At 40.9% G+C, this 14,521-nt stretch overlaps 1 protein-coding gene across 1 annotated transcript in view; it reads right to left on the bottom strand.

The window, feature by feature from the left end:
• Positions 1–1,621: 1,621 nt before the first annotated feature.
• ZNF106 (zinc finger protein 106) overlaps positions 1,622–14,521 on the bottom strand; it is a 44,954-nt gene continuing 32,054 nt past the window's right edge. Inside the window, exons 13-20 of the mRNA XM_081211503.1 lie at positions 14,281–14,415; positions 12,298–12,489; positions 10,547–10,609; positions 9,571–9,690; positions 8,734–8,805; positions 7,616–7,687; positions 6,510–6,656; positions 1,622–6,064 (exon numbers count right to left, since the gene is read on the bottom strand). Coding sequence (XP_081067629.1) covers positions 6,008–6,064; positions 6,510–6,656; positions 7,616–7,687; positions 8,734–8,805; positions 9,571–9,690; positions 10,547–10,609; positions 12,298–12,489; positions 14,281–14,415 — 858 coding nt within the window. The 3' untranslated portion in view covers positions 1,622–6,007. The remainder of the gene's footprint in view (positions 6,065–6,509; positions 6,657–7,615; positions 7,688–8,733; positions 8,806–9,570; positions 9,691–10,546; positions 10,610–12,297; positions 12,490–14,280; positions 14,416–14,521) is intronic.

Below are 14,521 nucleotides of genomic sequence, written 5' to 3' on the forward strand. Positions count from 1 at the left end.
CCCTTGGAATTTCCCCCTGGTCACAGCCCTCTCTAGCCCTGCTTCACACTCTGTTTTTGCCTGCCTAGAATATGTCCTTGAACACTGATGCCTCATGCTGGTGGCTGGAGGACAAAGACAGGTGCGTGAACATGTGTAGAAACTAACTTACTATACAAAGTATATCTGAAGAAGTGTGCATGCACACGAAAGCTCATACCAAGAACTAACTTAGTTGGTCTTTAAGGTGCTACTGGAAGGAATTTTTTTATTTTGACTATGGCAGACCAACACGGCTACCTATCTATTACTATACAAAGGTAACATTTACATGTTTCTCTGCGCATGTTTGCCTCTGGCTCCACCCTCCACAAGCCCGTTACTCTCTGGCTGAAAAAGCTTCCCCATTCCTCCTACAGGGATCCTGGCTGAGCCTGTAGTCTTGCAAATCTTCTAAGGCTGCAGAAAAATGTGCTCCTCTAGCCACATTATGGCTTTTTCCAGGCTTAAATATTACACCTTGGGGAAATTGACTGACTTAATTCAATGTTGGTTCTCTTGCAAGTAAAACCTATCACAGACAGCTGCATCTCCAATATAAGCAATTTTAGGCTGCTTCACACAAAGCTTTTTCCTACACAGTAACAGCTTACATGGCAAGAGATGGTTTAAAGCGTCTGGTACTGTATGTGTTTGGCAGACACAGCCTCCCTATTACAAAAATACCTTGTGTAGAGTGGTTTCATTGCTGAATGAAACTTCTTAATGCATAAATTAAAACTTGTCTAGATGTGCTGGGTTGAAATTATGATGATGTAATACAAGGCTAGGCAACCTAAGGCCCGGGGGCCAGATGCGGCCCAATCGCCTTCTAAATCGCGTGGTTTTACATGAGTAGAATGTGTCCTTTTATTTAAAATGCATCTCTGGGTTATTTGTGGGGCATAGGAATTCGTTCATTTCCCCCCTCCAAAATATAGTCTGGCCCACCACATGGTCTGAGGGACAGTGGACCGGCCCAAGGCTGAAAAAGGTTGCTGACCCCTGATGTAATACATCTGACAAAAGCTACAGAGCGTACTAAGGCTACAACAGTATCTAGACAGCCACAACTGGAAATATTTTAACAGTGCCATCCAATAAACATTTCTGCTTATGTTCTGAGTTGCTGTCATCTTTGGTGTCAGCTTTTGAGAATAAGAACAGCCCTGCTGGATCTATAGTCCAGCATCCAAATCAGACCAGTAGCCATCTGGATGCTCATGGGAAGCCAAGAAATAGAACTTGAACATAATAGTCCTCCCTTCCCAGAGTTTCCAGCAGCTGGCATTCAGAAATATGCTGCCTTCAACCATGGAATAAATAACAGTAGGGCCATCCTGACTACTACCTATTGATAGTCTTAGCCTTCATGAACTTCTCCAATGCCATCCAAGTTGGTGGCCATCACAGCCTCCTCTAAGGAGTGAGTTCCATAGTTTAACTATGTGCTTTCGTTTATCTGTCGAAAGATTCTTGCCAAATCCCACATCAAAGAACCACTTTTCTGCTCTTTCTACCCACACAAATCATCCCAGCAAGCCAGCTAAAACACTTTTACAAGTATCAGAAGTGGGATCAGAAGAATAAAGGCCACACCATATTTCTCTTGGTACAAAGTAATTTTTATTGTCTGTTTTGTTTTTTACTTCACAGCTTTGTAGTAAAAAAAAGGAAAGGAAAGACCAAGTCACTTTGTGCATATGAGCCACACAGGTCATCCAACTGAAACAAAATGAGTTGCGAAAGCTGCCAATACATTTGTTATAGTGTGTATTACCGATGCAGTTTCTCAACTAGTATTACTCATGGTCTGTTCTTGAAGAATTACTGTTCTTGCCTCACAAGGTATATTATATAATTTGAGACATCCTAGTTGTGTTAAGATCATAGCACTGCACATGAAGGAAAATGAGAAGTTTGTACTTTTGTCATACAATGCTATGTGAAAGCCATCCTGCTAGGACCCTAAAGTTCTAGGAAGGGCAAGTTAGCTAGCGGTTGCATTGCTTTCATACTGATCTTTAACTAACTGCCACTCAAGGTGTAAGAGCTCTACAAATATGAATCTAGAACTTGCATTTTTAAAGACAACCATAAAGCTTGAACATAGGCTTATAGTCTACTTGACATTTAGGATAAAATCCAGAGCCATTAAGATGGGAGTTTAACTACTCAATTCAGGTGGGATGTGGACTGTCACTTTTGTGTTTTGATTTAACATTACAGAGGTCTATTCCTTCGAGCCCAAGTATTTGTCTCAAGGGGCAAACAGAAGCTGGGGTAGCCAATGGCATTCAGTTGCATTTAACGGCACAAAAGAGGCAAACAGCTGAATAGCTGTGCCAATTCCCTGAAAGGTGATATGCAAACCATTCCCATGCAGCATAGCTGCAGCACACACCAAACACACACTTGCATCCAATCAACAAGATAAATGGCATTAAAAAAAAAAAAATCTACTGCATTGGGAAACGGCACTGGCAATGCAGTCCAAATTCACTTCAGATGCAGCAACACAACAGCTTACTCAAACAGTAACACATACATTAACACACTTTCCACACAATTCAAGAACACTCCACAACTCCCCCTCTAGCCACTTCATTTCTATCTATTTCCTTTCCAAGACTAGTTCCCCGCCCCCCACAAAAAAAAATGCACAATGTTTCTCTTTCAAAATGTTCAAGATAATTTCAACTTACATGTGGAATGGTGCCAGAAACCCAGAACCAAAAACGTGACGGAATACATCATCCTGATGTACCCATTTCACCATTCCTGCAATTAACAAATTACTACTATCCTTTCTGTCTCCATGCTTTTGGCAGAATCTGAAGGAAGAACCTCAAGAGAACAGAACCTCAAACCAAAAAACTAAAATATCCCTGAACTAAAAAGAAAAAAAATACAATCTGAATGAAGAAACTCTGCAGTTCTAGGGAGAAATTACTGCAGTGAACTGAAACAATGGAACCTTCTATCATTTTATAATAAATTATGAGCATGTGACATGGTTTAGAACAGTTCTTCTCAAATAAAGACAAACATATGGAACCAACTTTTGTTAAGACATGACTCAACCTTATTGCTAAACCAATTTGAAAATTATCTAAAGCAGTATTCCCTAACATGGTGCTTTTCCACTTGTTCTAGACTACAACCATCCCTGATCATTGGCCATCTGGCTGGGGGCTGATGTTGCAGTTCAACACATCTGGAGGGCACAATGTTGAAGAAGGCTGATCTAAGCATCCCAAAACAGATTAAAGGAAAAACTGTCTTCACATTCACCTTAAAAACACACACACATACCTCTTATCTACTAAAACAACCAAGAACGTAAGTAAATAGTGCAAGTTGTGCATCACTTGCAACAATTTAGTAAAACACACACACACACACACACACACACACACACACACACACACTTAAGAATACATTTTTGCCAAAAAATTTACCATCTTCTTCCAGTAAAGAGAAGAACCTTTGAGGACGATGCAAAATTAAAATCCATTCACTGACTAATCCTCAAGACAAACACTGCACTCCACATAATTTTCTTACACTCTCCCTGGCTCTGCAATTTCATTCCAATCACATTCAACTAAGGAAGATATAAAAACAATCCTTTTTTAAAACACACACACACACGCACACTCTTACGTGTTCCCATCTATGGACTGAATGCGCTAACAATCTGCTCACTTTATTATTTATTTCTGATGGTCTCATTGTGAGAAAAGCTCTCAAAAATGGCAAGAGAAAACAACACACCTCAGAAATCTCCCGCAAACAGATTGCAGGTGGTTACCACTATTCATTGAAAAGTTTTCCCCTCTTCAACAACAGAACCCTAGCAGCAAGCTGGTTTGAAGACAGTTTGGAAATATGTGAAAGGCAGAAGGAGAACACTGTATCTTTAGACAGAGATGGTGATTTCAAAGGGAGAACTTGTTTCACTTCTCTGCTAGCACAATTTCTTAAGATCATGGAAGCCAGATTTGTAGGTATTGGGGTGGGGGGTGATATTCCTTTGATGGTCTGTTTCACTCATCAAAAAGCTAAGGCTTAAAATGCAGTAAGAATACTGGAGTGTGTTCCAAAAGTCCTTAATATCTCCAAGTTCTTTGGCAAGCTGAAATGCAATCTCCAGCTGTAGGCCTGTTCTATATCTTATACCAGGCATCCCCAACCTGCGGCCCGCCAGATGTTTTGGCCTACAACTCCCATGATCCCTAGCTAGCAGGAACAGTGGTCAGGGATGATGGGAATTATAGTCCAAGACATCTGGAGGGCTGAAGGTTGGGGATGCCTGTCTTACACGAAGCTGCTGAGAACACTTTCCCTATGGGAGCATTAACTTTCACTTTTTAAATGCTGATTTCAAACACACATTGCTCTTTTAATATGTATGCATAATCTGAATTAAGAAAACTGAAACAAGTCAAGACCTACACAGCCAGACAGCTCGAGATTGTTATTGAGAATTCCAGTTTTCCTCTGAAACGATCCAGAAAAAGACTGAAGCCAATGAGAACAAAAACACTGGCTGAGACCAAACTTTATGAACCAAACTAGGAACTGCTGCCTCAAAAAACCCCAAACACCACTGCACGTTTGCACATTTCTTTCCAACGCACATGCACACCTTTCATTTCTTTGCATTGTGACTACTGTTTTAAAATTGCATTAGTTTCTCAGGTTGCTACTTCCGTCATTATGCACCAGACGGTGGCAAAACACACACACACACACACACAAAATACTCTCAGCTTCTGCTTGGGCTCCTTGGACTTCACAATTTTGCATTTTACACCCCACAGCATTTTCTCTTGCATGGTAACGTTCAATCATGTAGTCATCAGAAACAAAACCAGATTATAGTAGGAGTCGGTGGCCATCCAAAAGCTCCATTGAAAATACAGGATGCTGAACAGAAAGAAGTGGACACTCCAAAAACTCAGCAATTTAAAAACACCACAAGGTCATCCATTTACAAAACAAGCTCTTAAGAATCAGGGGCATAGTCCCATTAATGTGGTAAGAAAGCACTGGATGCAAACATACAGATAACGAATGTTTAAAAGCTGAAATCATTATCTGCAGTCGTCTTTTTGCATCAACGTGCTTATCAATATAAACATAACAAAAAAGTTCCATTAAATCGGTAATACCCCCTAAGTGATAAGAGTACACCCAATGAAATCAATGGACTGAAGTTACTTCATTGATTTCAGCAGGTCTATTCAGAATTAGAGTAACATTAACTATCACCCAATGTGTTTAGAAAACAGCTATTTTGCTGTTTAAGCAATGCAGTATTTTGCACCTCATCACAAACCTCTTTGTAACAGATACAGAGAGGTACAAGGACTGTGGCAACTCACTGCGCAGATGTGGCATTTGGAATTTAAGATAACCCACTGAAGATCAACCAAAAATAAAAAAGGAATCCATTTCTTCTAATATTCCCCATTAATATCTTTCATCAAAAGATCTTATAATGAAAGGAAATAGAGAGCTGAATGCTTTGTTGGTATTTCTAGTCTGAGTTGTTGTTTCTTTATTTAAATTGTTTAAAGCCAGAAGTGTAAAATGCCTGGGCAATCCTGCGTACAACATAAAAATAGATGGCTCAACAGTGTTTTTTAGGCACCAACGTGAGTACTAATAAAGGCTTAGATGTGCACAATGTACTTCTTTGATAGGATAACAGGAATTTTTTGTTTGTTTCTGCTAACAAATTAAAACAATTTGTTTGGTCTGAGTCTGTTCATCAATCCCTTCTCTATAGAGTTGCAAGAAAATGCTGTCTCCGTAGCAAAGAAAGAAAGAAAAGAAAATGGCCCACGTCCTTTTTGCAGTCCAAATATAAACTGAAGGTGGAAAAAGGAGAGGGCAAGAGGTGGACAAGGCATGGAATACTTCCAGTATATAAAAGGTACTTCCCAATGTGGGAGGCAAAAAAAAACAAAAAAAAACACCTTCATGAGTCAACCTTGCTATCTTCTTCGGCATGTTTTTCAATATGTCCCACAGCATCCTAGAGAAAGAGAGATAGATTTCACCAGATTTCTACCAACCTGTACAAACAATACTTCTACACCCATGTTAAGATTTAAGCACTTTTTTTTGTTCACTTTTGTTTTAAGGCAGCACTGTACACAGTAGAAGTGGGGAGCCTTAGTGTAAATCAGGACCTCATCTTCCTGTTCCATCTATATTTAAAACTGTGCTATTTGTATCTAGACGTAAATCAGGCCCAACCTTGCTTTTCGTGTAGGCCCAGTCCTTTCTCCATATATCAAGGGCCATCAACAAGGTGTCCCTACAACTTCCATCAGCCCCAACCAGCACGACCAAAGTATTTTTGCTAAAACATTAACATGCTATTTGTTCCTCTATCATAACAAAACAGCACGTATCCACTGCACCTCAATTGTTCCCTCTCAAACTGATGGCTTAATCCAGCTTCTTCTGCTACGTACCTGCTTGGAACATTTCCGAGAAGTGAAGAAGGCATCACAATTCTTCCAGCGACATTTCAGCGTTTGAAAATTTGGATTTGTATGGTCATTTAACAAATGCTGTTTCAGGTGGTCCACAACTCCAAATATCAGTGAACACCCGTGCCACTGGCGAGAGAGGTTTTAAGGCAGACATTAGAGAGATGGAATGACAATGGCATAAAAGCTCCAAAGATTTTTATTAGGTCAACCAAAATGTCACTAAATAAGTGTGGCAACTTTTAAGCTCTCTATAATTATTCATTGGGCTTGATGGTATATGAAGTGGGAATAAAAAACTGGCTGGTGATGTAGCCAGAGTCTGGAATGTCGGAGGCAGTAACAGACATTCATATGAGGCTATGTTACGCTACCTTTTCCTTTTGTGTGATTTGTCCTCTGAATGTCTGCAATCTTGTCACATGACCCTTAGCCTCACTAACAGCAACTTCCCACCTCAAACCCTGCTTTGTTTACCATCTAGCCCAGGCTTCCTCAACCTTGGCCCTCCAGATGTTTTTGGCCTACAACTCCCATGATCCCTAGCTAGCAGGACCAGTGGTCAGGGATGCTGGGAATTGTAGTCTCAAGACATCTGGATGGCCAAGGTTGAGGAAGCCTGATGAAGAATTCTGGAAAGCTCAAAAGCTTGTTCATGATCCTGTAACATTGATTGGCCCTACATATGGATTTTGGAACCAACAAATATGTTCGGCGTGGTTAATGCTAACAAGAGAAGGAAGAGGGGGTCCCATGCAAGCCCCCCCCCATGTCCCCGGACATGTCAGCTGCTCTTGAGATCTTCGCACACCTAGTGAAGATGTCTGTAGAGAGATGTGCATTCAACTGAATGCGCCTGTAAACTCTCCCTCTTAACCTGATAAGGCAGAGTTCCATCTAGCACAGACAGTTGAACACACTTAAAAACTCTGTTAGCACAGACTTTTGTGCTAATCTCTCAAGAGCATCTGGAAAACCCAAGGGAGGGGTTTCCATGTGTGCCCCTGCCCCATCTAACCCTTTGCCTGGATAAGGCTCACGATGGAAGCCATTCTAAATGGTCTAAAGGAAACAAGAAAATCCTTTACCCAACAACGATAATTCTGCATCAAGTTGAGCCGCACAGCTTGGATAGTACCATCGTAGCAGCCAGTGTAGATCTGAAAAAGAGAAATTGATTTAAATGGTAACAAAATTAAAGCATACAAGGAAAACCAGCATGCTAAATGTATCAATCAATGCTGATAAATTTATAACGTCATCCTGAGCTGAACATTCCTGGTTTGATCTGCAGGAGTTTACAAACCGGAGCGGATGTGTGTGTGTGTGTGTGTTATTTTTTGGATTTGTTATTCTTTCAAAGAATCTGTACACATGATAAAAAAGGGCCCATATTAAATCGCTTTCAGTTTTAATAGTTATGAAAAAGTAACAGCTGTTTTACAGTATAGTCACATTACATGTGCATTTAACTTGTGCAAATTCAATTGTATGTGCTCAGCTCCAGCTTGTAGATTTCTGTGTAGCAAGACTGCTTTCCTTCTTCTCTGGGGTGTTGCAGCAGCAACCCAGTTTCCTCAGGTGTGACAACCAATGGGGAAGGGGTGGGGTGGGCTGAGACAAAGTCAGAGGGGAGGCAGACAGAGAAAGAGATGCAGGAAGAAGAAAAAGGCTAGAACGGAACTGCAGCTTTTGCCTGCGACTCTTTGTCTGTCTTCCTCTGCTCAAAAATCCAGAGAGTGCTGCTGCAAGTCAAACAAGACTTTGGATTTGATATCCCGCCTTTCACTCTCTTTAAGGAGTCTCAAAGCGGCTAACAATCTCCTTTCCCTTCCTCCCCCACAACTCTTAACATAGTCAAATAATCTGCCCTGGAATAAAGCAGGACAGCTTTGTATGCTCCCATAGACAGCTACAGATGTACGCTTTCTTTCTTTCAAGGTGGAAGTGTCTCATGAGGCACTGCTTGGGAAATCTTCTGACATTTGAGGGTTTTTGGTGGGGGTGGGTGCTTAAAGGCCCTATCGTTTCATAGCAGCACCAGGCCTGTGGAGAATGAAGTGCTCCTCCCACCAGAACGAACCAAGTATGTAATTAGTTTACAAAGTGCCACCCACAAAGCAAATGAGAAGCAGGAGTCACTCCTGGATAACCGCAACCGCAGCTAGAGAATCACTGATTTTATGGAAATTGAGGTATTCGTTACCATGCTCTTGTGAATGGTCATGCACATAATCATATCCGAGTGTCCTCCGTAGACTTGCAAACGATCATGGGACTTGGGACAAGAAAAGAGAAAGAAAAATGTTGTATTTGAATAAGCTGAGAGTTCAGTATTCATTTAAAAAAAAGAGCAGCTTATAAGGAGAAGATGCATGAACATTATGATAAGCTTCTACCTCCTGGGGTGTCCCATGCCCCACGACTGTACCTCACTCTTTCTATAAAATGCTGCTGCTTTCTGGCAACATGAGGGTGAATGAATTAGATTCCCTCGAGAAAAATTTTTAAATAATGGAAAACCTCACAAACCTTTCAAGGGCATGACAAACATGTAACACAAACCTGAGAATAAAGATGCATCTAGAGAAGGATTGTGCTGCAATCTCACTTGCGGTGGGTTTGATGCAGTGGGCAGGAACAGGCCACACAGCAACTGCACAACCTTTGCAGGACTTCTAAAAAGCCCAGCTTGGAACTACAAGGGACGTTCCAAATTACATCTCACCAAGCCGAAAACTGTATGGGTTGTATTCCACACAGCCCAAAGAAGGTGTCCCATCAGGACCAGTATTTCTGCCTACCCAACAGAATTATCTCCCCTCTCCTCCTCCCGTGTGCTCTTCTCGAAGTTCTCCTGACTCTGCAACAGATTTGGAGAGGGCAGTGGGGCAGGAGAGGGGGGAAAGTCCTGTTGTCTGGATTCCACTAGGAGAGGAAGAGGTTTCAGCAAAAGCACCAAGGACACCACTCCCCACCTGCTGCCAGCAATGGTATGTCACCACAAACAATAGAAATGAGAATAAATATCTTCTTTTTTTACCTGTAGCTCATAAACACGAACACATTTGTCCAGGCAAGCTGTTAACATCACTTTACCCAGGATGTTCACAACTGTCACTGCATGGTTGTGTCCTTTGTAAATCCGCACCAGCTCTCCAGTCTGCAACAAGATAATCCATACTAAATAAGTGGATATGCAAGTGGTCAGCATGTAGACTTATTGCATTATTTCAATCGCAATACAAATCATGTCTTTTCAGAAGTAACTCCTAATTAATTCTACAGGCTTACTCCCAGGTAAGTAAGCTTACAATTGCAGCTTTATTTTTTTATTTTTACAAAACACGCCTTCCTCAACAGAGCCCAGGGTGATGCACAAAAGAAGGCAAACAACAAAATAAACCAACAATTAAAACTCATCAAAAACTTAAAAAAACAACAACCCTGCAACAACTCATTAAAATACAGAAGGGGTTTGCCAAACAATATCAGGAGTTATAGTATCTCCCTAGCAGAGGACAAGATATGATTATCAAGCCTTTATTTTACTATCCTACTAAGGTGGGTTCTCATATAACTTTGCACAAAACACACAGCACACACACTGCTGGTTGTAAAAAACTCTGCTTCCCTTTAGAACAATGTCTTAAACCCTCTGGGGGAACCATGGCTATTTGTACACCCTTTTCAACTGACATACTTTGCATGTGTCTTGGACTCCAGTACAAAATTTAGGATGAGAAGATACCCTTAGGCTGCAATCCTCTGGAAATAAGTCTCAACGGGAATTTACTTTTAAGTAGACATGGTTAGGATTGCACTGTAAGACAACTACATATGCCTTTAGGAAATCTGCAGAAGTGGTTAAGAATTTGGTTTCATTAAAGTAGTGTTACAACATTTTCGTATCTGCAAAGTAAATGCTTTCATCAAAAGCGAGGAAGTGTGAAATGCTTCCTGCTCCAAGATTCAAAAGGAGTGGTATTTGCTGAATTTTAACCATATAAGCAACTTACATGTATATTGTGGGCATGGACAGACTGGTCACTGGAACCACTGAAGACCAGATCATTCACAACCTTTGAAGAGACAACCAGACAGACAGATTATCCACAACATTTCATCAACAGATAATAGCTTTCTTTCACCCACACTCTCTTTCACAATTAAGGGCTACTGTGACAATCCAATTCAATATGCCACACTGAAAAATGCATTAGAAAGGCTGACAGAGGACCAGTTGGGGGTGAGTTGAATTGGGTTCAAATCCCAAATCAGCCAAGGATTCAGTGGGGAGCCTTTTGACAAATTACTGCATTTCTGTTTCAGCTCCTTATCAGGGTTATCTATCTATCTATCTATCTATCTATCTATCTATCTATCTATCTATCTATCTATCTATATTATTTAACCTTGTGGTATTTTTTGTTATGTTTTGCTTTTTACTTTATAAAGTTGTTATTGTACTTCACCAGATCTTAACCTATTACAGTATTTGTAAGAATGGATTCCAAATATCACTGAATTTGTTCATGGCAAGACTGCGTTTATATGCAAGTTGTTCATATGTCACAAGTTTGTAGGAGTCTTCAATCCAATTGTAGAAAGGAGCCGCATTTTTATTTGTCCAATTCATCAGTATCAGTCTTTTTGCTGCGGCAAGGGCACAAAGAGTCTACTTGTAAGAGTCTACTTGCCCTTTTGTTGTGCTGGGTATATAATTCAAAAGGATATTTTGCTCTGTAAATGTAATGTTGTTCTGTACAGTTCTGTTGATAATTTCAGTTAACGTGTGACAAAAATCTTTCATTATAGGACAATGAAAAAACATGTTTTAGAGAAGCATTATCCCTATTGCAACTCCAACAGTTAAGATACCTTAGATAGCTCTTTTTTAAACAAACGTAATGGGGTCCAGTATATTCTAAATATTACTCTTTGTTGCATCATTATTTATAACTAAAAGCAATTATCAACAACTTTCAAAGGCTGCCACAAAAAAGGAGAGCATAATATTCACTCTGACACTCACGAGATGGTCATTATCATCACCACTTTATACAGCACAATCAAACAACAGCAGGCCAGCAAGGTAAATGGTGCAAGTCAAGGCTGAAGGAAACTGGCGTTTTCACATAGCAGGCAAAGAGGAAGGACTGTATTTTTGCAATGTTGTACCGGACAGCTACACAGCACGGCAACAGACCGAATATGATGGCCAAACGAAGTAAGCCTATCCCAAGGCTTTGTGCCTGAGCAAAAGGGTGGGTGGTGATGTTGTCAATGGACACTGAGCTTATACAAGGTGAGGAAGGCTTAGAAGGAAAGGTGAGGGGTATTGGGAGATGGCAAACTTGCATCTATGCAGAAATACTGGATAGTCTGTTGTGGATTATGGAATATAGAGGTAGAACTGGGTTTCGGCACCTTACCAGTGGTACCAAAAACAGTGGAATTTGATGAAATCACCCAAGGACAATGGAGAGACACACAGAGAGAGAGAGATGTAGAGACATGAAGAAAGATTCCCGAGGGATCCCAACTGAGATGGAGCAGGTTGAGCAAAGCAAGAGCTCTCTGGAAATGCTGACTGAGTGATGGCAATCATGAGAGGCCCATATCTCAATGGTAAATCACATGCTATATTCCTAATTATAAACATCTGGAAAGGAGGGAAGTTCTTTTACAAGCTTTGAACTGCTGTCAAGAAGCAGAGAACTTGCAAGAGAAGTCTGCCCACACAGAACGTTCCTTTCAAGTTACTTGCCTTCATACAGAGCACCGTTTTGCTATGACCTTCAAGGGTTCGAAGCAACAAACCATTCCGGGCATCTCGCACACTGATTGTACAATCGTAGGATCCCACAATCAGCAACCTCCGTGCTCCTTCCTGAGCTGTGGCAAGACAACTGATTGCCCTAGGAGCATGGCACTCAAAGTTATCAAGCGGTTTGTTATTCTGGAAAAGAAAGCACACACCACACATACACACAAAGTAGGAACACAGTCAATGTTTCCTTACTAATCCAACTACATACTAAGACAGAACTATCCAGAGAACACACTGGAAATGCCACACCTCCTCAAATTTCCTTTAAAAAAAAAAGATTAAGGATACTGGTTTTGCCCTAAAGTCTCTGATGCCTTAATTGCTTTGAATTCTCTGTATGCTTTTATGGGATGGATTTAGCTAAGAAACAGAATTTTCTTAGCTGTCAGTCCTACCCACTGACCTTGGAGTATGTCCCACAGAACTTAATGGGACTGAATTCTAGGGACAGGACTGCACCGTCAGAGAATCTATGGACTCTTTCCACGGCTTGTTTTGCATGTACGCTTGGTTTCTGCTTTACTTTTGCAGCCACAGAAGTCAAGTTGCAACAAGTTGCACTCAAAGCCCTAGTTGTCCTATTCAGCTTACCACGAGTACGGTTTCATAATTATGTTGCTAAGGCTGCTTATATAATTATGTTTAAATGTTTCAGAATAAAATGCTTCTCTGTAAAATGACTTTCAGAAATCAGTTTCAGAAATACGGTGAAAGGAAAATAGATGAAGCCAGTGAAATTTACACACAGGCCAGATCTTAAGGACTGGTTTTCTTAGAAGCCAAACAATGCCATGGTTTAGTGCTAAATGAACGAACTTAGCCACTTCCTGGGCTTGTGACACCTCCACCCACCCCTAGCCAAGGAGAAGGAGTTCAGAAGTTTTTGCATTCCCTTAGCCATTCCCCCACCCCCTTGTTATGTAAACCAGGGATAATAGTTTAACACCAATATGAAATTAGCCATAGTTAGTGCATATGTGCAATACCCAGTTCAGATTAAATGACAAACTGAAGGTAAGCATATAGAAAAGCAAAAGCTTTTGGCAGTTCTCCAAAAGTCCACAGGAGGAGGATGTTCACATGAGCCTGGGAGGCTAGGCTCATTCACGTAGCACTAGACCAGGGATAGCGGACTTGATCCTCTCCAAATGATGTTGGGACTCCAGCTCCCATTAGCGCCAGCTAGCATGGCCCATGGTCAGGGATGATGGTAGCTGTAGTCCAGGAACCTCTGGAGAGCATCATGATGGCTATACCTGTGCTAGATCATGGTCCAGCATTGTGAACCAGTGTGGTGTAGTGGTTAGAGTGCTGGACTATGACCTGGGAGACAAGGGTTCAAATCTGTACTCAGCTATGAAGTTCACTGGATGACCTTGAGACAGCCAGTTTCTCAGGCTAACCTACTTCACAGGGTTGTCGTGAAGATAAAATGGAGAATAGGGAGAACTATGAGCTCCTTGGAGATATAAATGTAAATAATAATAATAATAATAGCACTGTATCCAAATGATGCAAATATGACTACTACCAAAATATTACCATAAAATAAAATTTCTAGTTTTGCATATACAAAAGAACATGGTAAATGTTTGTCCTGATGTACGTGTGCATTTGTGCTGAGAGAAAACCACCAAAGCTAATTGCACCCGAGAGCAGGTACATATTACACGCATTCTGAAATATCTTCCACTTCCGTGTAGTATATTTCAATTAGAGTATGAAGTGGAGAATCACAGAAGATGCTATCAGCTCCTTCTTTGACTGCAAGATTCAGCTTAAGGAACCCTGAAATCTTTGCAAAGTCCCCAAATCTAGCACTGCTCATGTGACTGGACAGCAGTGCGAGCAGCTATTTATGAGTGCAAATAACTCAACACCGGCACAGGTTCTAATGGAATATACCCCTCTCGTACCAACCTTTATATTGAAAGTGGCCACGCTGCCATTAGCAAGTCCGGCATAAAGAATTCTCCATCTACTGTGCAGACAGAGTATACGATCGTCCAATTTAATTTGATCCACAAGTTCCCTAGTCTGGTAGGAGGAAAACAACTGTTAGTATACAACTGATATTTTCACCATCATCTTTCAATAAGTGAACCTAAAGAAGAAACTGAGATACTAGCTTTGTTTATAAATCATTTTAGTTATGAGAGGC

The sequence above is a fragment of the Podarcis bocagei genome, assembly GCF_964188305.1.
Source record: "Podarcis bocagei genome assembly, chromosome: 1".
NCBI classification, from domain to species: domain Eukaryota; kingdom Metazoa; phylum Chordata; class Lepidosauria; order Squamata; family Lacertidae; genus Podarcis; species Podarcis bocagei.